This window comes from Pithys albifrons, chromosome 21 (genome assembly GCF_047495875.1).
Source record: "Pithys albifrons albifrons isolate INPA30051 chromosome 21, PitAlb_v1, whole genome shotgun sequence".
Taxonomy (NCBI): domain Eukaryota; kingdom Metazoa; phylum Chordata; class Aves; order Passeriformes; family Thamnophilidae; genus Pithys; species Pithys albifrons.
The window spans coordinates 3,353,990-3,379,750 of NC_092478.1; the positions used below are offsets into that span (position 1 = coordinate 3,353,990).

Genomic DNA, 25,761 nt, shown 5'->3' on the forward strand with positions numbered 1-25,761 from the left:
GGCAGACTCAGAAGCAATAGGGAGCTGGAGTTGCATTTCCTCTTGCATTCCTGCCTTTTTTTTCTTCCCCTCTCTGTGTATTCCCTAATAGGAAAGCAAGCCCCTCATTTAATTTTTTTTATTATTTTTTTAATCTTTCAGTGTGTTTTCCCACCAGATTTGCAGCTCGCCGGCAACGCCCTCCTGCAGGGCCAGGTGGCAAAGGGCAGCCCCTGTTAGGAATTGGTGATGGGGCAGTGAGGGGTGAGCAAGAGGCCCAGGGGGTCCTGGTTTCTCCTTGGCTGCTCCCTGTGGGGCACAGGGAAATACCATCCTGACCTCCTGGGGCAGGATCTGTGGTTGGTCCATCCTCCAGCAAAGCCATCTCTGTGATTGCTGGTGTAACAAGGAGGTGCAGCTGCTCAGTGCTGCCCTGGGCAGTAAAGCAGAAGGACACCAGTCCCTCTTCCCCCCCAGCAGCATCACTGTGCTCTTGGAAACACTTCCTATGAAAGGCAGGTCCAGCTGAGCTCCAACACAGGCCATCCCACCCCCCTGTCCCTCTGCCAGGGCTGGGGAGTCACCCTGCTCCCTCCCTGCTTGGGGAGCCAAACCCTTCCCTCCAAAAAAAGAAAAGAAAGAAAGAAAAAATAAAGGAAAAAAAAAGAGAAAAGGCGATGGGAGGACATGATTCCATCTCAGCCAGGAAGGGCAATGACACTTATCACCATCCCTCGCCTTCATGGCAAATCCAGCTTCCCCATCCGACCTCATCCCATCAGGATTTATTAACTTATTGATCTCTGGCCAGCTTTAGCCCTCCAAATTGTTTGAGAAGGAAATTCCTTGGTAAATGCTGATAATAAAGCATTTATAAAGTGCTCTGACATATCAACGACTAAACCAATACATTGTTTGTTATAGCCCTGTAGCCTGCAGTTTATAGCACAATTAGTTACAGGTTTTTATAGCATCTATTTAGTATTTTGGAAAAAAAAAGGTTATAAATATAATTGTTATATTCTATTGTACTTTGTAGACAGAGGAAGTTATATTAGTAATAATAACTCTCACTGCTTCGTCAGCATTTCCCAGCTCCCAGGAAAATGAGGGCTACAAAGAGCCACTTTCCCAAAGCCCAGGAGGGGGTAGGAGGTGGCATCCTGGGTGGTGGCACCCCGGGTGCAGGCAGGGACTCTGGGGCAGGAAGGTCCATTGTGTCCAGGCACGTGGGGATCGGAGCATTCAGGAGCACAGCAGCAGCTCCAAACACCCCGTGCCTCACACCTGTAGTACAAAATGTCACCACCTGCCCAACACCACCCTGGTCCTGCTGAAAATAAGCTGCTCCCGGGCCTGGCAGGGGCTGGGATGTCCCCAGTGCTGTCCCCAGGACAGTGCTGTGTTTCTGCCCCCGTGCACGTGGAGGTGATGCCTGGGTTTGGCTCAGCCCCACCAAGGATGCTTCCCCCTCCTCCTCCTCCTCCCACCCCCATGAGCATCCCAGTTGCCTGGACTTGGCTTTCCTTTCCTCCCTGGACTTCTTGTTGGAGATTCCCAAGGTGTCTACACCACCTGTAATGCCCTGCACCTCCTTCTTTGAAATCGAATTAAAAATCAGGTCTGTCCCCCTTGTTCCGTACCTGCCTCAGGAGTATTTTTGCAAACAGGTTTTGCACTCCCAGAGCTCCAGGGCTTGCACTTGCTGTCTCTGCAGGGGTGTGGGGCTGGCTTAGTCCTCTCCTGGAAGGTGGGGCACTCCTGGCCCTCGTGGGGCTCTCAGAGGGATGTTTGTTGTGCCCACAGGCAGCAGACCGAGCTGTGACCCCCATCAGGATAATCCTCTCTCTCTCCCTCCCCACCCACAAAGAGAAGGTGTGGAAACAGAAGAGCTTTGGTCTGTCTCTATTGCACAAACAGCACTGCCGGGTCTGTGCTGCAGGCCCAGGGTGTGTCAGTGTTGGCCATGACCCTTGGGGACAGCCACCACCCCTGAGGTGACCACAACCCCTCTGGTTCTCCCACCTTCACCCACAAGGAAGCCTGTGGGGGTCAGAAAGGGGCCCTTCCAGTGACCCACCAACCTGAATGACTCAAACACTCATTAAGACTCTTGGAGATGTGACTCATGAGGCTGTCCCATGGTGCAGAAGGACTAGTCTGAGTTTCGAGATGTTTTACATGTTTGGGTGCCAGGGATGGGGTGTCCCTGTTTAGGTGGGGCCACATCCCCCTACCCTTGCAGAAAGCACCTCATTCTCTCAATTTGGGGCTGGATTTTTTCACCCAAACCAGTACAAACCTGCCTATTCAGCCAAAGAATTACCAGTACAAACCCAATTCACAGGGAAGGAGAGAATGCAGCTCCAAAGAGCGAGGTGGAGACCCCCAGCTTGCCCGGGAGCAACCCCATCGTGCTGCCCTCAGGCACTGCAGCTCCACCGGCAGCATCACTCCCACTGCTGGAGCGAGGGGACGGTCCCCACCGACACTCGGGGAGGGCTCAGACCCACGGGGAGAGCTCAGACCTACAGGAAGGGCTCAGCCCCACGGGGCGGGCTCAGCCCCACGGGGCGGGCTCAGACCCACAGAAAGGTCTCACACCCACGGGGCGGGCTCACACCCACGGGGCGGGCTCAGACCCACGGGGCGGGCTCAGACCCACGGGGAGGGCTCAGACCCACAGAAAGGGCTCACACCCACGGGGCGGGCTCACACCCACGGGGAGGGCTCAGACCCACGGGGAGGGCTCACACCCACGACTCCTCGTCATCCTCGGTCAGCCAGGCGCTGCCGTCGGCGGGGCAGGGCTTGGCCGGGGTGCGGGCGCTGCCGGGCACGGGGGGTCGGGGGGGCCCCGTGGGGCGGTGCTGGCCCCGAAGGGCAGGTGGGCGATGCCCCAGCGGGGTGGGGATGCGCGAGGGGCGCTTGCCTGGCCTGTGATCCCGCCGGGGACGCACCTTGGGCCGCAGCTTCAGCTTGTAGATGGAGGGCACACGCTCGGGCTTCTTCAGGCACCTCCGAGGTTTGGGGGCAATGGTGGCCCTGGTTCCCCGCGGGGTCTGGCCCCCCAGTCCCTGCCCCTCTGCCTCTCCCGTGGCTGGGAGGGTGGTGGGCTGTGGGGCAGCTCGCGGGGGTGTTTTGGGAGCCTGTCTGCCCAGCCCCACAGAGCACAGGGGACGCTGCCTGAGGGAGAGCTCCTCCACCACCCTGTCATAGCCAGGGGGCTGCTTGTGCCACCAGCACCGCCGAGGACCCTCATTCCTCTCACCAGGGCCACAAACCCCCCCTGGTTCACCCACTGGCACCCCAGCCCCCTCAGCACCCCCAGCCCTTGAGTTCAGGGCTGGGTGGCACTGCTGTGTTCTCTGGGGACCACCCCCAGCAGCACAGACCTTGCACCCCTCTGCAAAACGGGCCAGAGGGGTGGGTGGCCGGGAGGTGGCCAGGCTGGCTTTGGTGGGGGGTTTAACGCTGCTGTCCTGCTTTGGGGGCTGGCTGGGTGAGGGGGATTGGGCCTGGCTCAGGGCTCCCCATCGCCCTTCCCGTGGGCTTTTCTGTCTCTGTGAGTCTCCCTGGGCACCTTGGTGTGAGGAGGGGGCACAGCCCTTGAAGGGGCTGGGGGCACGGGGTGTCCCTGTGGTGGGTACCCCAGTTTCCTGTGGCCTGGCAGCCACCACAGGTGATTTTGCTCCTTGCTGGGTGCTTCTTGGATGTGATGATTTTGCTCCTTGCTGGGTGCTTCTTGGAGGTGCTGGTGTCACCCGTGGGCTCGGTGCTGTGGCTCTGCCCCGTGCCGGTGCCACAGGGCTTTTCCCTGGAATGCTCCCCTGTGGTGCCCCGGGGACCCCCACGCCATTTGGCAGGGTCAGCCGGGAAGGGGTGGGTGCCCTGCCCGTCGCCCCGTGGCCAGGGGAGCTGGGGCGAGCAGGTGACCTGGAGGGTGGTGGCTTCCACTGCCAAGGGACAGCCGGTGGCTCCCCCATCCTGCAAGGAAAGAGAGCCGAGAGGAGCTGGAAAGCTGCTGCATCCCCCCGTCCAGCCTGGTGTGGGCACATCCAAAAGGGAAGGGAGGAAAAATTTCAAGGATGTGAGAAAAACTGCTTTGAAACCAGGCAGCTGGGGGCACCTCTGCACCACTTACCTGCCCGAAGGGACCCGTCGGGGCTGCGCTGGCTCCCGGAGAGGGCTGGCACCCGGTGGGCGACCCGAGCTCTGTGGTGAGGGGTTGGCAGGAGACTGAGGGCGAGGGGGGACACGGGACCCCCAGGTGACGGGGGGCAGGGGGCTCTGGGAGCGGCTGACCAGCAGCGTGGGCTGGGGGCCACGAGCGGCTGCCTTCGAGGCCGGGCACAGCCAGACCTCGTGCTGCACTTGCTGCTGCGGGATCCTGGTTTTCCAGGCTTGTTTGTGAGCTGTGTGAGAAAACGGGACGGGCTCAGCATCCTGCCCCCTGTACCCACCCTCAGGTGCAGCCCCCCAGCCATCGCTCCGCATTCAGCCCCCGAGGATGCTGCCAGAGCTGCGCTCTCTGCAAAGGGGCTTTGCGTGTCTGGCTCCATCCAAAAGTCTTCCATGACCTCTAGTGGCCACCAAAGCCAAAGAGAGTCCCCCAGACCAGACATTCTCCGGCAAAACAACGATGGCTGTACAAAAGCCTTCTGCTCCAGACCCACGACAGATCTCCCTTCATTCTCACCCAGTCACGAGGTTTGGGGACGCGGGGACTCACAGAGGGAGGTGCAGCGACACGGGTCGTGCTTGTCCAGGTAGTGCTCCAGTGTGTCCCAGCCGCCGCCGACCCGCACCATGACGTGCTCCCGCAGGATCTGCGCGGAATGCCGTGAGACTCGGGGAGGTGTTTGGGGCGGGACCCCCCAACTTTTTAATCAGCCTGGGGGTGGCACACTCTGCCGGGCTTCCAGAGCCGTGGGCTTGCCATAAGTGCCACCAGGTCTCCCAAAGGACAGCTCCATTCCTGGCTCAGCTCCTGCTGCCATCCCGACAGGAACATGCCATCAACCCAAGGAGAATGGGGACCCTCTGCTTTGTCATGTGCTGAGTTCTTTGGCCAGGCTTAGGAATGGATCCAGGCAGGGACAAAGCATTCCCAGTGTTCTCATTGTTGGGCAAGACCTGGCTCTGACTTGATGAGGGACAGCAGGATTTGTTCCTACACATGGATGGTTACATCCATGCAAACACTTCCTGCAAGGCTGAGCTTCCCTGCTGTCCTGCTTTGGGAATAATGGCCAAAATTCCCACATTGGCCCCATTTCAAGGATGGATTATGGAAAAGGCACCATGGCAGCAGAGCAGGATGGAACCCTGGTGCCTGTGCCCCAAAAGCACAGGGCCCAGCAGACTCACCCGGACAAAGATGAGGGTGTCGGAGTCTCCCACGCGGTATTTCCCTTCAGATACCTTGATCATGGGGAACTGGACAGGGCAGGTACAGCGGCTCACCAGGTGCTGGACCTGTGGGCAGCAGGAATGGGTCCTCACCAGGGCTCCTGGGAAAGGTCCTGGCTTGGCCATTCCCATCCATCTCCATCCCCATCCCCATCTCATGCCTTTCCATACCATCTGGTCGAGGTTGTTGAGGTCCCGTGGTTTCCTGGGGGGTCGGGGCAGGAGGGTGTCTGTGGGTGGCAGGTCCAGGTCCTGGCGAAGCTCCTCCTCAATCTCCTCCTCCATCTGCACCAGGGTCGGGGCGCTCATGCCGAAGCGGGAGGCGCGGCGCGCCAGCTCCAGCAGGCACAGCACGAAGTTCTTCTCGTTCTTCCTCAGCACCAGGTCCTCCGTCTCGAACATCAGGACATCTGGGACAGGGCAGGGTTGGGATGAGCCAGGGCTGGCACGTGGGGATGGGGACAAAGGGGACAGGGGCACAGAGAGAGACATCCACTGTCATCACATCCCACTCAAAGGAGTGCTATTCACTGGAGCCATCCCGCTGGGAATGATTGGGTTCAACAAGGGTTGGGATAAGTTAAAGGATTTTAAGATCTCCTTGGGCATCTACAGCTGTTTCATGGCATTCCAAAGCCACAAAATTCAGTGTCTAGATGCCTTGAGGGTGTGTCATTCTATGCCATTCCCCTTCCTGGGCATCCTCTAGTGGAAGGACAGGGTGACAGACCCTTTGCTCAGAGCCAGGATTTCTCCTGCTCTCCTCGGGACTGGGATCAGGCTGTGCCTGGCAGGGACACACTGTCCCATACACCCTTTCCTTTGCCACCCCCCCAGTGCATATTTGCACCCAAGCAAACACACCAGATGTGTGCCAGCATCCTGCAAAGCTGCTGCCAGCCCTGGAGGAGCTTGTACAAGGAATGCCAGCTCAGGGGTACATCCACAAGGTGCTGCCCCATGCTGGGGTGGCACTGATTTTGGGGGACACATGGGTGATGTCAGGAGCAGCTGGAGGGGACTTGCACAGGGAGATTTGAAGCAGGTGGAGCCTGACATCTTACCTTTGATATCCATCTCCTTCCTGCACCACTGGATGAAGTTGGAGACATTGTCCCTGGCCTGGAAGGTGCCTGGCTGTGCTGAGAGGTTGCAGGTGACACCAGCAGTGGGCAGGTGGAGGTGACGGGCCACCTCAGGGTAGGTGTGGGCAAACTCCTCAGCCACTTGGGTGACATTGTTGGCATGGGAGCAGAGCACAGCCCCCGTTTCCAGCACCTCCACAAAGGTGCCCACCTGGATGTCCAGGTCATACAGCTCCTTCAGCCACTCTGCCAGGTCCTCCTTCATGGCGTACAGGTACTGCTGGCTGGACTGGTAGGGACGGATGCTCCGTGCCACCGTGCCCGGCGTCCCCCACATCCTGCCATAGGACTGGGAGGAGGCTGAGGGAGAGGGCTGATGGTGGACATGGGTAATGGGGACGTGGGGAGCTGCCCCAACCATGCCCCCAGCCCACCTCCCCAGCAGCCACACTCACCCGGTGCCACGTGACGCCGTCCTGGTGTCCAGAGCCCTTCTGGGGTCTGAGGGCTGAAGGAAATCACCCTCCTGTGCAGTGGGTGTTTTGTTTCCTTCCCAAGTGCAGATCCCTTCTCCTTGGTGACAAGGATTGGCTGCAAACACTCCCAGTTAACCCTTCAGCACCTGCTACTCCCCGGCCATGCCAGGGGTGGATTTTCCCCCCCGAGGGCCTTGACTACAGGGTAGGAAGGAATTAGAAAGAAGCTCATCAACATCCCAGGCTGCTCACAACCACATGAGGGGGATTTTCCCCCTTCCTGAGACCCCGACACCCACCTCCACCAGGTGTGGTGACACATCTTCAGGGCAACCTCAGGGTGAAAAGGGTTTATTTGCACACTCACCTTTGGGCTTTCCCTGCCCTTTGCTCCCTTGCAAACTTTTTCCCAAATTGCCCACAACAGCAAGGTCTTTGGTAAAAGCCAAGCTCCTCCAGGGACACAGAGACTCCAGGAGTTGGGGCTTTAAGGAAATAACTGCACATGAGTGGGCACCTCTGGGAATGTGGGCTAGTCCCTCCCTAACCCAGGGCTTGCAGAGCTGCAGCAGCACCAGGTACTTCTGCAAAAAGCAAATCTACCAGGGAAGCGTTTGTGCCTCAGGGTTGAAAAGGCTTGTGTGCTTGGAGGGCTGTGTCATGGGCCTTGGGGGGCTTCTTGCTGTATTGAGGGCCCCATCCCCTTCCTGGAACCAGCTGCTGATGCTCACTGCAGCTCACTGTCCAGCCAGTGTCGTTTTGGGGGAGGAAACACAAGAATCCCAGCTATTCCACTGGTGTGGGGAATGCATGGCAGGCTGGAGGAGTCTGTGCCTGGCATGCCCAGCCAGGGAGCCCAGCAGGAGAAAAGGACCCTTGTGAAGCTGAATTTCCAGCAGGGCACCCAGTGGGGTTGATTGCACAGCTCAGGGTAGGAGTTCACCTGCCCCAGGTCCCCCCAGAGCAGTGGGGTGCAGGTGACACAAGCACAGTCACCCTGTCCCTGCCAGAAATGCCACACTCAGCCCCAGTTCTGGCAACATCACAGGGGCCCAGGGCTGGGACACAGCCACAGGAAACACTGCAGCAAGACAGGGAGGAAAACCCAAGAAAGGGAGAGGATTTGGGGCTGTTCCATGCTCAGCCTCCAGCCACACAGCAGATGGGATGCCTGCTTTCTTCTAAGGGAACAGGAAAGGAGATAGTGAACTGCTGCAGGTGTGGGTACCCCTGGGGTACAGCAGGGCCCAGAAATCCTCCTGAGCATGGAGCAGGAGTCACGCTGCTCTCCTGACCCTGCTCAATACCCAGAGCAAATGTCTTGGCAGAAAGAACTCGCCCAGAGCCAGCTTTCCCCACCAACCTCCCCATTAACCCCCCCATCACCCCATCAATCCCCCATAAATCAACCATCACCCCATCAATCCCCCATCACCCCATCAATCCCCATCAATCCCCATCAATCCCCCATCACCCCATCAATCCCCCATCACATCGCAGATCCCACAGCAGGTGGCAGTCGAGGGAGCTGGTTCAGGTGTTCCCTGTCCCTTGCAAAGCAAGGACCCGTCTTCATACCCCATGGTGGGATGGGGTGAAGGAGGAGGAGACCTGAAGGACCCCCATCAGCCTGAATTCAGCCTGGGGAAAAAACTAAAAACACATCCCAAGGTGTGGAAAACCCCTCAGTAATCTGAGATGAGGTATGGAAATGAATTTCTGTGTTTTCATAACCATCAGTGGGGTCCATTTCCTCCCTTTGATCCAGGAAGCACAAAAGCTGAGGCAAATTCAGCGATACCCACTCCAACCCCAAGCACCCACAGGCATCTTAAACACAGCACTGTCAGGAAACTGGAGATTTGCTTTAAAAAACACCCCAAACCAAACTGGGACATGAAAACAGGCAGAAATCCCAATGCCACAAATCCAGAGGTTGATTTTATTTGCTGTGAGGTTTCCAAGCCCTTGGGACTCCCACAAGTGATGTCACCTTATTATCATTCAATTCCAAATGAAAATGCTGTGGCCCCATTTCTTTGGCAATGTTGAAAGTCCCCTGAGATTCTGAGCAGATGAACTCTTTGTGTCCATGTTTGCACAAAGGGCTCACTCACAAATATTATGGAGAACAGGAAGAGTGGTAGCTCTCCATCCTGCCAAACCCACATCCCAGATGGCACCTGGCAGCACCAAAGCCCTCGGGAAGTACCAGCCTTGGCACCCTGACCAGGGCAAGCCTGGGAAGGTCTGGGGTGGGTGAGGGTGAGTGCAGGATGCTGTGCTGAAGAAAAGAGCCCTCACATCAGGACAGCACGTGGCACAGCACCACAGCACAGTCCCCTGGCACAGCACAGGCCCCTGGCACAGCACCACAGCACAGCCCCTGACATGGCACTGGCACAGCAGGACCAGCACAAAGCAGTGCTGGGGTCTGACTCCTGACAGAACCACCCATGACACAGCAGCCCATCCGTGTGCAACCCCAGCACAGTGAAAATCCCCAAATCTCTCAAATCAAAGGGCATTTTAATGAAGTTGAGCCCTGTCTTTCTCAGCACCGATGGCATTTACTGCTGTGGAGTTCCAGCCCTGGGAACCCAGTGCTTGCCCACCAGCCATGGCACACGATGGCCCTTTGTGGACATGGCAGGTGACTGCACAGAGGCCAGTGGTGTTTCCAGGTGGGGATCCTGCCTCGGGAAAGGAATGAGGAATATGCAGCCACGCTGTCCTTGTGAGCCTGCATGCACAGACATGTCCGTCGGTCCCGCCAACCCTCTGCTCTTCCCCTCCTCCCCCAGTAATTCATCCAATTGTGGCACAGGGACTCAAAAATGCTGATCCTGCCTCTTGCAGAGACACAGCAGAGCACAAACACTGTCTCTGCACACAAGGAAAGCTGTCAGGTGAGCACAACCCTTATTAGACACCAGAGAACCCACCCAGCCATCCCAAACCCATCAGAAAGCCGATGCTCCTGCCTGTGAGCTGCACAGCGACATGGTCAGAGCTCAGCTGTGCCTCCCCTCTCTGGGAGCTCCTACCCCAAACCCCTCTGCTTTCTCCCCCAAAATCCCACTGTGTTGGTGCCTCCAGCTGGTGCCTCACCAGAGCTCTGGGATGTGAGCACAGCCCAGCAAAGCATCCCTGACCCTCCATCCATGGGGCTCTGCACACACAGCAGAGGCAAAGCTTAACGAGGACCCAAATTTTCCTCCATATGTCTCTTTTCTTTTTGTTTTAGGCAGGAAACATTCTCAGCCTCTTATTTAAAAAGCATCCAAACCCCAAACCAAGCAGTGGTGAGGCACTTCTCAGCCTGATCGTGGGAAAAAGACAGATATCAACAAGTATCAACAACGATATCAAAAAATAACAACAAACCCCAGTCCTGCTTTGGAAAAAAACTGTGTGACAATATCCTGGATGTTAACAGAAATGGGTGTGATTGCAGTCTCTATGGCTTATGCAATTTTTGTAGTCTTTTCAAACAAATACTGACTCCCAAAGCCTCCAGCCCACCTGGCTGTGGCAGACCTGCCCCAGCTGCATCCGTGCTGTGCCAGGGCACTGCTGCACCATCCCATGGCTCCAGCCATCCACAGGCAGCCAGGCCCTGCCAAACCATTTGTCAGACAGGAACCCTGAGTCAAATAAAGAGGGATCCAGGCAGTGGTGAGCAAGGTTGGGGCTCAGACTCTATTTCATCGAGGCAGGTCCCGCTCAGAAGAGAACCTGTCCACTGTTTGCGTCCCAGCAGCCCATCCAGGGGAGCTGAGTGGCCCATTTGCCAGTGGCCACCACCTGCAGCTTTGCCCGGTCAAACTTCCAGTATTGGTCATCCCGGAAGAAGTAGGAGAAGCCGTCGCGGTGGGTGAGCGCCCCGGCCGTGCCCGGGGGCAGCCCGTGCCAGTCCCGCAGGCTGCGCGGGTAATAGGGCTCCACGCCCAGCGGTTCCTCGCTCACCACGAAGTACTTGGGGCCTTTGAAGAGCACCAGGCGCCGCAGCTGCTGGAAGAAGAGCGCGGTGTCCGGGTGCCGAGGGAGACCACGGGCGCTGCACTTCTGGGGAAAACCCGAGTCCAGGGTGGAGCCCTTGTAGCGCCAGCATCGGCCACCTGGGGGGACACGGGCAGGGGATCAGAGGCCACCACACAGAATTACACAGAATAACACAGACTATTCTGAGTTGGAAGGGAACCACAAGGATCATCGAGTCCAACTCTTAAGTCACTGGCCCACAGAGGGGATTGAACCCATGACCTTGGCGTTATTACCACAAAGGGGTCCACAGCAGGACCAGCTCCAGGAGATGTGGAAGGGCTCAGCCATGGAGCCAGCCCTGAAGCCTGTGGAGTGTGTCCATGACATCCATCCCACTGGTGACCCAACCAGCACTTCTGTGGGGCTGTCCCAAGGAACAGGCTGGGGGCAAACTGAGGCACAGCAGCTCAGGGGCTTGAAGGCATGGGAAGGGACTGCCAGGGACAGAGCAAGGCCATCCCCCTGCTACTTCCTGGCAAACCTCCCCCCTATTCCCACACAGCGAATGGGACAGACAAACCCAGACCTGACCTGGGTTGGGACAACCAAGACCAGCACTGCAGCAGCAGGAATTGTGTTGGGGACCAATGTCTTGGCTGTCCCCACAACGTTCTGTCCCCACAGTTCCCTGTCCCCACTTCCCCCTGTCCCCACAACGCTCTGTACCCACAGTGCCCTGTCCCCACTTCCCCCTGTCCCCACAGTTCCCTGTTCCCACATCCCCCTGTCCCCACAGTGCCCTGTCCCCACTTCCCCCTGCCCCCACATCCCCCTGTACTCACAGTGCCCTGTCCCCACTTCCCCCTGTCCCCATATCCCCCTGTACCCACAGTGCCCTGTCCCCACTTCCCCCTGTCTCCACATCCCCCTCACACCCCTGTCCCCACAGTGCCCTGTCCCTACAGCACAGGCAGACAAAAGCCCCTTTCTTGCTCCCAAGCCCAGCCTGCCCAGCCCTGGGGAGGGACAGAGGGAGTGGCGAGGGCTGGGAAGGCACAGGGGCTTTGGCTCCCACCCAGCAGCAGCAACAAAGCCCCTTTTCTGAAGAACCAGCAACTGGTTTCCATTAAAAGCTGGGGCTGACCCTGGCAGCCTGGTCTGACCTTCCTCTCCCCATCCGGCCATGGCGTGCTGCTGGGCAGCTTATGGATGGCATTCCTGCTCCTAGGGCAGCTCAGCCCCCGGCATGACCCAGGGATCCATGTGGGCCACCAAAATACCACACTCAGCCCCTCTGTACCACGTGTCTCTGGGGAGTGTTTTACCCCTGAGATCCCACAGGGTTTGAGGCACCTGGTTTTGTTTTGACACACAGTGAGCTCTGCTCTCCTGAAGGGGTTGGTGGGGAAACTGAGGCACAAGGGGGTGATGTGGCTGCCAGGGCAATACACCCCAGGCCATGCAGTTCATCCTGGTTCTGGCACACCCAGGATACAGCAATGCCCCAACTCTGCACTGGGAGGGGACCAGTGGGAGGGGACATGGGCAGGAGAAGGTGCTCCAGCCAGACCTGGACAACCAGCCCCACAGGCAAGAGCAGCAGGAGCCACAATGGGAGCTCCCCTTCTTGGGGCTCACCTACCTTTGAAGAAGTAAAACTTGCCACTGAGCTGGGACCAGGCACAGGCATCGATGCCAGCAGGGAGGCCAGGCCAGTGTGTCTCCAGGGGTTGTGGGTCACTGGCATTGCCACTCGGTGACACCACCCAGTAGTGGCTGCCCTTGAAGATGTAGAGGTTGTGATCTGCATCTGTGAGGCATAGGGAGGATGTTCTGGGTGAGAAACCCCATTCCACCAGCCCATCACTGCTCCCCAGCTCCCCTCTCCTCTCCTGCAGCCCTGTGGTGCTCTGGGGGTGTTCAGGTTTTGGATGTTCCCTTCTGTCTCTCCAGGCACCCCCTCGGCTTTCATAACTCCACTCCAGTTTTCAGGGCTTCACTCCAGGCTGGAGAGGATGAAAGCTGACCACAGCTCCAGGCTCATCTTTCATGGCTGACCTTCTGCAGTGATTAATTCTTGCCATGGCCCAAGTTTTAGATGTTTTCCCTGCTCCTGACACCCCAAGCCACCACGGTGCCCCCAAAATGAGCTCTTCTCCACAGCTGCAATGTGCATCAGTGATGGCATCAGCCCCAGAGCACACATGGAGCTGTGGACCAGGAAAAAAAAACCTTTCCCACTATCAGAGCTTATCCAGAGTAGAAACAGGCTGGGACAAAGGGTAGGGGTGCACATTCTGGGTGAGGGTCATACTGGTCAACACCCACCAGCAGTTATGGCATCGAAGTAGGAGTGGCAGTAATAGGTGCTGAGGCTCCTCTGCTGCTGGTCCCTGCCATAAAGGTCTGTGTTCCAGTCCTGGAAGTGAGTGAAGACCTTTCCTGGGAGCTGGATGGCCAAGCCCTTGGAGGGCTTCCCTGGGATGGAATAAAAGGCAGTGAGTCATGAAGAAGAGGCAGGGAAAGGACTTTGTGCAAAACAGGGCTGAGGAGCCATCCCAGAGCTAAAAACACTCCTTGTCCCACTGTCTGGTTCCTGTCCCCGTCTATGATGGTGGCAAAGACCCCTTGGCAGCCAAAAAAACACACACCAGCATTTCCCTGGTTGCAGAGAAGCAGGCAGCAAGTCCAGCCTTCCCTGCCCTGAAGGACCTGTCGCCCATCCGACATATCCTCCCAAATCTCCCTCCCCATCCACACGGGGATGGTGTCAACCCCTGCTGTGTCCCTTGCATGTAGTTCTGTCCCCTTGCAGGGATTCTCTCCCATCGCTGCTCCTCTCTCTCCAAAGAGGAGGAACATCCCCAGAGGAAGGGATAGTCAGGAAAACCAGGCTCACCATACAAGTTCTGGACGGCCAAGATGTCATCCCAGCTGAGGACAAAATCCTTGCTGAGCTTCTTGTAGTATGGGGACATCAGGGCACTCTTGACAGGGGAGTGCTCCAGCCCCAGGGTGTGCCCCACCTCGTGTGCCACCACGATGAAGAGGTTGCGCCCTTTGCCGCTGTGCAGGGACCAGCGCTCAGCGCTGTCAAAATGGGCTTCTCCACGCCGGGGGAAGAAGGCGTGGGCCAGGGCACCTCCTGGGGACACAACAGCCATCAGGGACCACAGGGCAGGGGACACATGCAGTGCTGGTTTGCCTAAATTTGCACCAGTTTTAGCTGGTTTTGGAGAAACCCCAGTTTGGAGGATGCTGTCAGAGGGGAGGGCTCCTTAAAGGCCACCAGCATGATCCTATAGGGAATATCTCAGCCACTTCACTGGCAGATCTCATTTGCAGAGCTGGGAGGGAGGACCCCAAATCAGACAGCAAACTGGTGCAGACTGGGTTAGAGGGACTGCTGGGGCAGGGCCCTGTCTCCCTCAGCCCCAGCCCACCACCGTCCCATCCCTCCTCCCTGCTGGGGTAGAGCCCACATTGTTGTAAAAGAGAAGCTTACGAGGGGGAAGCGACCAGCACCTGGCCCATCAAAGGCGTTGTTGAGTCCATCGTTGTGGTCCCCGTGGAAGAAGGTGAGGCGGATGTCAGCTGGGCCATCCTGGGCTTCCCAGAACACCAGGGAGGACACGTTGCTCCAGAGCTCGAAGGCGGCTCTCACGGCCAGGCGCACCTCGTGCTGCGGCAGGTACGGCGGCCAGTTCACCACCCGGTACGTCAGGTGCCGCTTGTACCACCTCCCACCTGCAACGGGGGCAAGCTCAGCATGACCAGGGGGGCTCGGGCTTGTTCTTCCACTCAGGAGCTGCATGGGTGTAGGAAAGCTTCCCAGTGCTGGAAACTGCCAGCTGAATGTGTGTGCCACCCACAACCTCGGCACTCTGCATCGTGAAATGCCACTGAAGGTGCCACACTGGAGCCCACCCAGAGATTGCCTAAGCTGGAGGTGCAACCAAATCCTTAGAGGGGGACCAAAACATCTTTAAGGAGAGGACAAACTGAGGCACCCAGTTTGACCCCCACCCTTGCCTCAGGATGCTCTCCAGAGCCAAATCCAGCATGGATCACTGCTGGGAGGTCTCCTGCCAAATGCCGGCTTCATGTCCAGAAGACACAGCCCAAGGGCTGGATTTCAGGGAAAGAAAACAAAGCCAACTCTGAAAATAAGTTGGGCAAAGGAATGGGAAGGGCTCTTGGCAGCACCTTGGGGACACAACACACCACTGCCCAAGACTTCCTTAAAAGTTTTCAAGAGAGACAGAGCCTCGATGCCACCACAACAGATGGTGACAATGATGAAGGAGACAAACCTGTGTGACGTCCCCTAAGCTCCCAACCTTCCTCTTACCACACAGGAGTGCAAAGATGTGTGTTCCCACCACTGCTGCACAGCATCACAGCCTCCTCCTCCTCCTCCAGCACCCCTGGACAGCTGTGGGGACCCCAGGGCTCTGGAGTTACATCTAACAGGGTGCATCTGGCCAAGAGCAGGAAAAAAGCCACGGGGCCCTGGGGACATGTGGGTGCCAGAGCTGGTGCTGAGGCGTGGGAGCAGTGACAGACCTCCAGTGTCTGCAGCTGCTCCAGATGTGAGGGCGAACAGGGGGAACGGAGCCGGCAGCACGCTGGGGCTCACTGCTCCAGGTCTGAGCCAAGAGCTCAGCAAGCCTGGAACACATCCAAGCCCAGCTCTCCTTCCTTCTCCCCCATTTCTGAGAGCCCCATGGCAAGGGATTCTGGACCAGCTGGTCACACTCCTGGGGTCAGAGTCTGTTCCCATTCCTTGACAGTGTGATGACAGCAACGTCCAGCTCCAAAGGGACATGGAAGTGCTTCCATCAGGACATCCCCTGAGAGGCAAAGGCTGAAACCTGCCTGGATGGCTGCAGCCCTAAAATAAAGCCCTGGCACCCCATCCTTCCCTCCACAGGAGCAGAGCATCTACCACCACAGGACAGATGGCACCAGTGGGCAAGGCTGGGTGAGAAAAATATGGCCAGCTCTTGGGAAGAGGATGGTTTGGCATTTGTCCACATGCTGGGGTGAGAGTGTACCCAAAGCCAGGGGGGCGATGGACAAAGCGGCTCCCCAGTGAAAATTCTGCTGGGAGAAGGATGGATAACAAAGCACTTTGCTGGCTCAGCTGGAGGGGTTTCCTGCTTCAAGTAGGATAAGCAGCCTTCCTGGAGGACAAAGCCTCCATCCATCCTGGCCAGTGCCACCAGCCCTGCAGGCACCCTCTCCCGCCCCTCCAGTCTGCGGACACTGATGTGGTGTTGCTTCCATCCCCATTGCCTGTGGCACCAGAATACCAGAGAAATAACTGGTGTCACACAGAGCCCTTCCCTGCTTGGGCTTGAGTCATTTGGCATCTCTTGTCACCCGCTCACAGATCCCCAAAAAAGACCCCCATAAGCTGCAGGGCACTGGCTGCCATCTCCTGTAGTGTGCCCTTTCCTCTCTGCCTCACTACCCACCTGTCTTGGGCATGGGATGGCCCCTGCAAGGGCCACACTGCACGTCAGGCCTTTGGAAGGAAAGCCAGAGGCTGGAGGAGGATGAGTGGGCTCTCCTGGGGCCGTCCATGACCAGCCCTGCAGATGCAGAGACAGCCTGACACGGCACAGAGCCCTTTCTTAATCTCGCCTTCATTTTTCCCATGTCCTAAGCACAGCTGGCCCCAGCCCTCTTGCTCTCTAGGAATCCAGTTACTCATCCACAAGCCCAGGAGGGAGCTCACAAGGGACAAGAGGCACAGTGCTGGATGCACAGGAGCACAGAAATGCTTGGGGCACAGTTAAACCCCTTAACATGGGTGAGAAGACTCTCTGGGTCAGGCAGCCCAGTGCTGGCAGGTTTTGTGGTTACTGATGGGTCACTAACACATTAGAAGGCCCAAAACTCAGCAAAATACAGAGATAACTTCACTGTTTGCCAGCTCCTGCCCTCCAGATCGTGGATCATCACAGGCATGTCTGGGGCCACAGTGACCTGATTGCTCCTTGGGAGATGTCCTGGCTCCCTCAATACCAATAAAAACCACGTGAGAGAGACAAAATTCCCCTTAAGTGGGAGCTGCCTCTAATCACTGCTGACATCAAGACACAGAACTACTAAAAATAAAGAGGTTTATAAATAAAGCAGCACAAAGCCCAAGTGGGTCCTGGGATGGATTCCGTGCCGACAGGGCTGCACCTCCCACTCACAGCAGCATCCCTAAGAGCCCAGGGTGGGAGAGCTGGACTGGCAGCAGCGCAGCATCCAAACCCCACAGGGAGCGCTGCTGTCGGTGCCCACCGTGCTGTGCCGTTCGCCGGCGGCGCCGGGCGGCCGATCCCCGGCGTGTCCCCACAGCGCGACTGTCCCCGTCGTCGGTGCCACACCGCGCCTGGGCCATCTGGTGGAGCGTGGGGGCATCCAGCACCCCGCTGAGCGGGAGGTGGGTCACCCGCTGGAAATCCCTGGAAAAGGAAGGGAGATATCAGCACCTTCACCCGGACCCCCTGCAGGGGGGCTCGGTTCTGTTTGTGCTGAGGGTTTTCACCCAGCAAGCTTCACACCCGCCATGAGGAGTTCATCCAGGTGATAAAACAAGGATTTGGCTCTGCAATAACAGCTGACCTGTCAGTTATCTCCTAGGAGGGCAAAAGCAGACAGTGGAGCCTAAAAAATGCCTTTTCCAGTTTTTAAACCCCAGTTGTTTGGCTCTGTGTTTGATTTTGCGCCAGGGATGCTCCCAGATGGGATCTCCTCCGGAGAAGTCCGAGCTGGCAGCTCGCCCCCACTGACATATCCCAGCCGTCGCCACCCTCGGCCTCCCTCAGATATTATTGCGAGGGCAGCACCGGGCCATAAAAGGCGAATAAAGCAGCGCGGTGAGCGCCGGGTGCCAGCAGGCAGCACCCAGACTGGAGCCGGCACGGACCCTCCGTGCCCAAAAGGACTGGTTGTGCTTTATCACCGGACCGTGAGAGAGAGACTCCAGCTGCAAAACAGCCCCCTTTGGCTGCAGAAAGACCCTCTGAGTGCTGGCACCGTTCACGCAGCTGGAGTTGCTGAGTTTTTCCCTGCGGTTTGCAATAAAAGGCTCCTACCTCAGCGCCTCCGTGAACTCGGCGGAGCTGTGTGTGCCGGCCCCCGGCTCGCCAAAGTAGCCGTATTTCTCCAGGAACAGCTGCAAAAGACATGGGAGAAACGCAGCTCTGAGCATGTGTTGGCTTGGGAAAGGGGATGAAGGAGATGCGATGGAAACCAGGGCTGCAAACCCAGGGTTGTGCCAAAATTCCCAATTCTTTTTTCCTGAGATCTCTGCACCTCAAGCAGCCGCACCAGCTGTGTTCATACAGGTTTATGTGTGTCTCCTCCCATCAGTTTTGATGGTTCTTGGGGGTTTTTGGCCATGACCCGATGGAGGCGTGGGAGGAAACATTGCATCAAGAGAACAAAAAACTCTGCTGCCATGTCATCCACAGCCAGAGGCGACCAAACCCACAGCTCTGATCATCTCAGCTCAACGCAGTGATTAAAATAAAGGCAAACGAGCTGTGGACACGGGGAGTGTGGGGTGAGATGGGGTCAGGCTGGAGCCTCCCCCCGTCCCCACGCAGGATGTGCTGCTGCAAAGTGGAGACACGCTGGGGGCAATCTGCTCTGCCAAATCATTCTTCTTCTTATCGGCCACTGACACGGATGGAGGTTGTCTCTCTGAACTTGCTCCAACACTTAAATTGTATGTTAAAGAAAATAAACGGCTTCCCCCGGCTCAGGCTGCTCCGCGGCTTTAGGAGAAGTTAATAGCCGGGGTCACAGGAATGCTCCACACCCGCCTGCCCCGCAGGGGATGTCTGCGAGAGACAAACAAGCTGCCAAGCATCCTGTTAGTGCAGCAGAGTCGGAGTTACAGTAATGAATAATAACAAGAATAAAAAGTGAAAGTGGTGGCTTCCTCTGCCGCATCCCAAAGGAGAGGTGAGCTGAGCAGCAGGAATGCCATGGGCTGACCTGGGACAGCACGGCCGGTGCCCTCTGGGAAAACCTGTGTTTTTAAAGCTGCTTCCCTCCCTGCTCATCTCAGGGCAGGGAAAAGAAGGGGGTTGGGATGTTTAACCTCAGTGCTGCTCCTGACCATCCACCTCCGGTGGGTGATCCAGTCCCCCACGGTGCCCCTGCAGAGGAGGCAGCATCGCTTTCTGGGCCTGTTGCCTGGCAAGAAGTGAGACCAGTTCATGGACCTGGCAGTCCTGAGGTGTGTCAGGGCCTCTCCTTCTCCTCCTCCTGCCCAAACCTTCTGCTTGCCACTAACAGTCATCTTCACATCATCCCAAAACACCAAACACTCATCCCCGTGGCCTGCAGGGCAGGCACATCCACTTGGCCACGTTTCCCACCAAAGGTGCCTCTCTCAACTGGAGGCACCGGTAGCTTCTTGTAGCAGCACCAGGTTGCAACAGTAAAGCCTGAGTGTGTCCAGAGACACCCAGACAGAGCACACCTGGTCAGGTGAGTCAGGATGAATCACAGCAAGGGCTGTGCTGGCAGGTGAGAGCATCGGCTTGTTCACTGGGAGAAGCCACAACGCCTTTGCTCTGGGGTGGACCATACAGCCTGGACATGCCATCTCACAGCCATACTGGGATAACTCCACCTTTATGTGGGTACCAGCAGACAAAATACAGCAGCAACTCAGGATGAGGATGCAGGGAAGGAGGATACAGGGATGGAGGAGCCTCCCTGGGGATGGGGTGGCTTGGAGGCCTAAGGGAGCAGCCTGGGGAGAAGAAGGTGTCTGGCTCTCCTCCTCTGCAGTTGTGCTTTTATAAAGCTCTCCTCCAGAACTAGAAAATCACCAGCTACATATATGGGTGCAGGGTGATGATCCCAGTGGTGACCTCACCACAGACAAATGTGAGCAGAGAAACACATGGGCAGAAAGTCCTGGGTCTCAATCACAGCATGGTCTAAACTTTTTCTGCCCCAAATGTGCTTTCACTCAGCAACTAAAATGAAACAACCTGAAGCTGTTTCCTCTCCTGTAACCCAAACCAGACCCATTCATAAAGCATGAAAATGGTTTCTCCCCACCATGATCTCATGAAGGCTCAAAACCCCATCTGGACAGGGGTCCCCATCAGGGTGCAGAGCAAAAAAAAGCAACTGGTGGCACAGCAGCTGCTCTTGAGTAGCACCAGAAGGCACACAGGCTTTATCAATCCCACCCAGATCTCCTTGAGCTTTGCAAGTCCAACCAAAGCAGCAATTTCCCTGTGCTTTCTGGCCTGTGTCACGTTGAGGTTCTCACACACAGGCACTGACTCTCCTACTGCAACATCAGGTGAAATTTTATTAAATTTTCTAGACACACCTACTATCAGTTAAGGGTGATGGTAGTCCTGGAAACACAAAGCTACAGGATAGGGATGTACTGATCCTCCACTCCATCAGGTATTTATCAGAGCAGAGAGCATACAAAGCCCCCTGGATCAGATGGTTTTCAGGCTGCAGAGGGGAAACCAGTACCAGCCATTAAATCTCTCCAGAGACTGCAATGCAAAGCCTGGTTGTGCTGGGAAAAACCTCCTCCCCCCTGCCCCAGATGGGGAAATGCTCTTTTCCATACAATGGGAAAAGAAAAACAGCAGGAAACCAAGAGCTGAACATTAATATGAAATATGAGGGAGGGAGAGTAGGACAGATCTGGCTGCCTGGGAGCCAGTGCTGGGGCAGAAAAACCTTTGGGGCTGCAGCAAGGACAGCAGGAAGAGAGTCTGGGGGAGATGAATGAGCCATTCCCATCCCAGGGCTCTGATGTGGAGCCTGTTACAACCCTGGAAATCATCTCTGTTGAGAGCTAAAGCCAAGGAAACACCTTGCCCTCGACCACAGGCATCCCGGGTGGAAGACAGCCAAGAGCAAATACAATTAGTCCTCCCTCCCTGGAAACCGGGATAACAAGAGTGCGGAGACAGCAGGCTCCGGTCCTGCCTGCTCTCCCCTCTCGACGCTCAACTTCTGGCTCCTTTCCACCAGCTGAGTATCAGAGAAGCTCACACTGGGCTCCTGCTGAACATGGTCCCTCTGCTCTGCCTGTACAAACCCATCACTCCTCTCCATCCCCAGCAGCAGAGGGAAGCAATCCCACCCTGCCCAAGGGTGCTGTGGTTACAGAGGGTGCTGGTCTCAAGTTGCACCTCAAATGTCTTTGGTTTTAGTCATAAAATGGCAGTGACCCATCCAGGTGGGTCCTCAGCCCCCATCCCAGCAGCCCCAGGCTCCATCCTGCTCATCTCACCACCAAGATGGACTCAGTGGCTCCTGCTTTTCATCCTCAGTGTCCCCCGGTACAGACACAAGGAGAGCTGACCCCAGAGCATGTTTTGACCTGGTCACAGAAGTGGCAGGGGCTCCTCCTGCCCATCGAGTGGCTGCTGCCTGCGAGCTGCCTCCAGAAGATGTCACAGCAATTAAAAACGCTCGTTTGCTTCCGCTCTCCCAAGCCACATCCCTGCAAACCCTCAGACAGTCCTTGTGTCTCGTTTGTTTAAGTGTGTGTATAAGGACCTATATAAATATTATATCTATGGACGCAGAGAGACACATAAGAAGGGAGATTAGCGAGCACAGAGCTTGGTTGTCCTCCCGCTGAAAAGGCAGCAAAACTTCAGCTAATTCTGTGTTAATGGCAGAGGGTGATTAAAGCCCCAAGCCAGTCTCGCTGCTGGGATTCTCCCCCGCTGTGCCTAATTGGTCCGAAGGAATCTCCTCTCCCTCCTACCCCTCCTGAAAATCTACTTTAGCAACAAAACATCCATTTGCCACGGCAGATGTGGAGCTGGGGGTCTTCCAAGCTCCTTTTATTTTCACAACCCACCTTCTGGAGCTGAGGGACTGTATCAGGTCTAACTGAAGCCCCTCCTGGTTTCAGTAACCGCTTGGGTGGCGCTTGGAGCAAACTGGGCTGGTGGAAGTTGTCCCTCATGGCAGAGGGTTGGAATAAGATGAGCTTTGAGGTCCCTTCCAACCCAAACCAAAAGCGCCCCCAGCTTTGCCCCAGCACCCCAAAAGCGCCCCCAGCTTTGCCCCAGCACCCCACGCCCCGGTACCGATGGGCTGCACCCACCACAGCTCCCGCAGCACCAAAACTCCTGAATGCGACCTAAAGCGCTCGGGAAAAACAGGGAAAAACACCGGGCTTGGCCAAACTTTCCCCTGCGAATACCAGAGCGGCTGACAAACCAGTTTGGTCACGCAGACTTGTTGTGTTTTCATGTCTAAGGAGAGAAAGGGAAGCAGACGCCTGGTCTTGCCCTGCATCGGGGGGAAGGCGACGGTCCGGCAGCCGCGGCCCCTCGCCCGGGTTGGGGGGGGGGATGTTTGGCCTAACAAATGGGGATTGTTTGGGGGCAGGAGCAGGAAGAAAGCCGGGCTGTTCGCGCTGCGGTGACTCACGGGGCTGTAAATCACACCGGGGCATTGCCGGGTGACTTGGAGCCACTCGCCACATCCCGCGCCACCGGCGGCGGCTCAGACACGATCCCACGGGTGCTGCATGGCCACAGGGCTGGTTCCTCCTCCTCCTCCTCCTCCTTTGCCCCGCTCCTTCCACTGCCCTGCTGAGGCTGAACAGCGGGGATTTTTCACAGGAAGAATTTCTTCCCTTTATTTCAGAAGGAATATGCGGGGTGTCCTGGGAGCACGCAGGGCTCTCTGCTGTCCTCTGAGCCCCACCGTGTGCTGGGTGGTACCCGGAGACCCTCGCTCTGTCCAGGATGTGCTCAGCATCCCAACTGGACGCTCCTTAAAGGAGCTCGGCCGTACACTGGTGCATTTCTCAGCATAAATACAGAGCAGAGTCCTAAATATAAATCTTTGGATGGCTGATGGGGAAAAAAGTCACAGGCCATGAGCTACTGCAAGATGGGAAGAAGGAGGACCAGATAGGAAAAAAAATTGGAAAAAAATTTCCAAACGAAAATGTCCTGGTCCCTTATTCGGCTCTCTCTTTCCATTCGCTGCTTTTTCCACATTTCTGCTCAATTTTTCTTCCCACCACGACGGACCTGTAACTTCTCACACAAATCTCTGCAGGGAGTTAATTGTCCTTTGTCCTTGGCACCACCAGCACCTCGCTGTGCTCCTCGCTCCCAACACGGGCTGAGATCTCACAGATTTTACACAATTCCCCCGGGATCAGGGAATCTCGGGCATTACCACGCCCCAGCTGCTGCCTGAGCACAGCCCAGCCAGACACCAGCTCTGCCAAACAACGTGCTCTCTCCATCAGGCCCTCTCTTATCTGGAGTCTGCAGATGATAAGATGATTTAACAGACAAATGCTTCAAATTAATTTTTCAGACTTCTTTTTTTTAAATTTATTTAAGCTGCAATTGATATGGATGCAGTGAAAACATGGGCACAAGCCAGGAAAAGAACATAACTGGACATTTTCTCAGTCTTGTGCATCTGAGTTTACACAAGCCATTGTTGCTAACTTTGGCTGTTTTAAAAGCATTTTCTTTAGAAGGAAAGCCTGGCAGTGCTCTGGAAGTCACAAGTCATTAGAACTACTTGATGTTATGCGAGAATTTCAGCTTCCTCCTGAAAGAAAATTAACTGCTCAGTTTATTTAGAGAAGTTTTCTCACTCCAGTCTCTCTACATTTCCATTGTGGGTGTTGTCCCAAAGTCCCTGGGCAGCACAGCCCATCCCATTGGAGAAACTGAGGCAGGGAGACAGGAAAGTCATTTGTCCAGCACTCCTTGCCTGGGATCTGTCACAATCTGCTCTGAGGCTCCCAGGGAAAAGTTCTCAGAAGACACCAGTGATGAACAGAAAGGCAGTTTGGACCTTTTAAACTTCTTGGCTCCAAACAGTTGGTTTTCTTTCAAAGTGAATTTTAAATTACTGATTTTCTGAGCGTTAAAGACTTTAAGATGTCTGCGCATCAAAACAAGCCTCTGAGCATTTATGTCCACTTTTAAAGCACGTGAAAAATCCCAGTTAATTCACCAGGATTTGCTGGCTGGGGTTTACAATTCAGCATCTGTGCAAACGGTTGTTCAGCCTGGCGAGAGAAGGGTACAGGGACACCCAGAGCCCCTTCCAGTGCCTTCAAGAGATCTGGGGGAGGACTTGGGACAAGGATATGGAGTGACAAGGACAAGGGGTGATGGCTTTCAACTTAAGGAGGGCAGATATTTGGAAGAAATTCTGGACTGTGAGGGTCATGAGGTTGCCCAGAGAAGCTGTGGCTGCCCCATCCCTGGAAGTGTTCCAGGCCAGGCTGGACAGGGCTTGGAGCAACCTGGACTAGTGAAAGGTGTCCCTGCCCATGGCAGGAGGTGGGACGAGATGGGCTTTAAAGTCCCTTCCAACCCAAACCATTCTGTGACTCTTTGCCACACCTCCACACACAGCACATACAGGTACACACCTTGGCATTCCAACACACCCTGTGCCACAGGCCCATCTCCAGCTGGCACAACCACACACCTCAGGTACCCGTGGCACACACGTGGATGCACAGGCATCAGGCACTCATGGGCACTCACCTGTGGTGGGAACATACCTTGGGGACATGCACACACCTATGGCACAGGCATGCCGGGGATAGGGGCACAACGGGGACACACACTCCTGGAGCACGTGCACACCTATGGCACAGGCACACCCAGGGCACATGGGGGACAGGGGCACATTGGGGACATTCCCACCCAGCGCAGGAGCACACCTATGCCACAGGCACACGGGGACACGCATGCCCAGGACACGGGCACTCCCCGGCGGCCACGAGCACCCGGCGGGCGGCAGCTCCGCTCCCTCCCCGCTCCTGCTCCCTGTGCCGCTGCCGGTGCCGCTGCCGGTGCCGCTCCCTCCCCGCTGCCCGTGCCGGTCCTACCTCCGCCTGCCGCCGCTGCCCCGCGGCCGGTGCGGGCTGTGCCGCCGCCAGCAGCCCCAGCGCCAGCGCGGCCCGCAGCGGTCCGGCCATCCCGGCTCCGCTCCTGCCGCTCCGCTCCCCTACGCGCCCGCCGCCGCCTCTCCCCGCCCCGGCCCCGGCCCCGGGGGCGGCCCCAGCCCCAGCCCCAGCCCCAGCCCCGGTCGAGGGCCGGGCTCTGCCGGCGGGGCTGTCCCTGCTCGGGGAGCCCCCATCACCGCTCTCCGTGTCGCCCAGTCCCGGAGCAATGACCCCCGTGCCCCGTCCCCAGGGAGCATCCCGCTGTGCTGCGCCTCTTCGGGCTGCTCAGGGTGCTGGGACAAGCCCCTCGCTAACTGGGGCAGTGCCCAGTTTGAAGCTGGGGGAAAGAGAAAGCAATTCCAGCTTCTGCTAAACCGGAGTTCCTCCACGGTCCAGCCCACGCGGGTGCAGGGGCTGGGAGACCGGGGGTCCCCCTCAGCCACCAGTACAGCAACACAGGAGCCTGAATGAGCAACGCTGCCCCTCTTCAGGGGTCTGGCAAAACCCACACGATAGAGCAGTGCTGTCTCAAGCTTTATGTAATAACCACACACTCAGGTTTGTGGTTTACACTCTTTATTTCCCTCCCAGGTGTGGAACGTGGTCACCTGTGGACAAGGATGGGATGTTTGCCACCCAAGACAACACGCTGTGCCTGTGTCAGTGTCACAGCCCTCCTGCAGCTCAGACACAGCTCATGATCTTGTGTGTTCCAGTGACAAGTCAACAGCTCTGTTTACTTCCAGTAGTATTTTGTTTAACTGTTTTGTTTTAATTTGACTAAAGCAAAAGGATGTTTTGATTCTGCTTTGGTTCAGGGGTAAAAAAAAATAGGATGTGACTTATATCTGCTTTTGTTTTCATGCCA

General features: G+C 56.7%; 2 protein-coding genes across 2 annotated transcripts; both read right to left on the reverse strand.

The window, feature by feature from the left end:
• Nucleotides 1-2,729: 2,729 nt before the first annotated feature.
• GAS2L2 (growth arrest specific 2 like 2) lies at nucleotides 2,730-6,987 on the reverse strand. Its single transcript, XM_071575360.1, has 7 exons — nucleotides 6,932-6,987; nucleotides 6,456-6,825; nucleotides 5,563-5,801; nucleotides 5,350-5,457; nucleotides 4,712-4,808; nucleotides 4,124-4,394; nucleotides 2,730-3,477 (listed from the first exon to the last, which is right to left on the reverse strand). The coding sequence occupies exons 2-7, from the start codon at nucleotides 6,811-6,813 to the stop codon at nucleotides 2,730-2,732; spliced, it is 1,821 nt and encodes a 606-aa protein (XP_071431461.1). The 5' UTR covers nucleotides 6,814-6,825; nucleotides 6,932-6,987.
• A 1,892-nt stretch (nucleotides 6,988-8,879) lies between these two features.
• Nucleotides 8,880-24,958, reverse strand: MMP28 (matrix metallopeptidase 28). The gene is made up of 8 exons (XM_071574937.1): nucleotides 24,837-24,958; nucleotides 18,037-18,116; nucleotides 17,240-17,403; nucleotides 14,465-14,686; nucleotides 13,839-14,084; nucleotides 13,268-13,417; nucleotides 12,582-12,749; nucleotides 8,880-11,073 (listed from the first exon to the last, which is right to left on the reverse strand). The coding sequence occupies exons 1-8, from the start codon at nucleotides 24,924-24,926 to the stop codon at nucleotides 10,679-10,681; spliced, it is 1,515 nt and encodes a 504-aa protein (XP_071431038.1). The 5' UTR covers nucleotides 24,927-24,958; the 3' UTR covers nucleotides 8,880-10,678.
• Between the last annotated feature and the right edge of the window lie 803 nt (nucleotides 24,959-25,761).

What these genes read in the sequence shown, in the direction of transcription:
- GAS2L2 (XM_071575360.1), bottom strand. Translation starts at nt 6,813, where the DNA reads ATGTGGGGGACGCCGGGCACGGTGGCACGGAGCATCCGTCCCTACCAG. An exon ending in ACACCCTCATCTTTGTCCGG is followed by an intron (nt 4,809 to 5,349) that starts GTGAGTCTGCTG and finishes CATTCCGCGCAG; the next exon opens with ATCCTGCGGGAGCACGTCAT. An exon ending in CGACGGGTCCCTTCGGGCAG is followed by an intron (nt 3,478 to 4,123) that starts GTAAGTGGTGCA and finishes CCCCTCACCCAG; the next exon opens with CCAGCCCCCAAAGCAGGACA.
- MMP28 (XM_071574937.1), bottom strand. Translation starts at nt 24,926, where the DNA reads ATGGCCGGACCGCTGCGGGCCGCGCTGGCGCTGGGGCTGCTGGCGGCG. An exon ending in CAACGCCTTTGATGGGCCAG is followed by an intron (nt 14,085 to 14,464) that starts GTGCTGGTCGCT and finishes TTGTGTCCCCAG; the next exon opens with GAGGTGCCCTGGCCCACGCC. An exon ending in CTTCGATGCCATAACTGCTG is followed by an intron (nt 12,750 to 13,267) that starts GTGGGTGTTGAC and finishes TATGCCTCACAG; the next exon opens with ATGCAGATCACAACCTCTAC.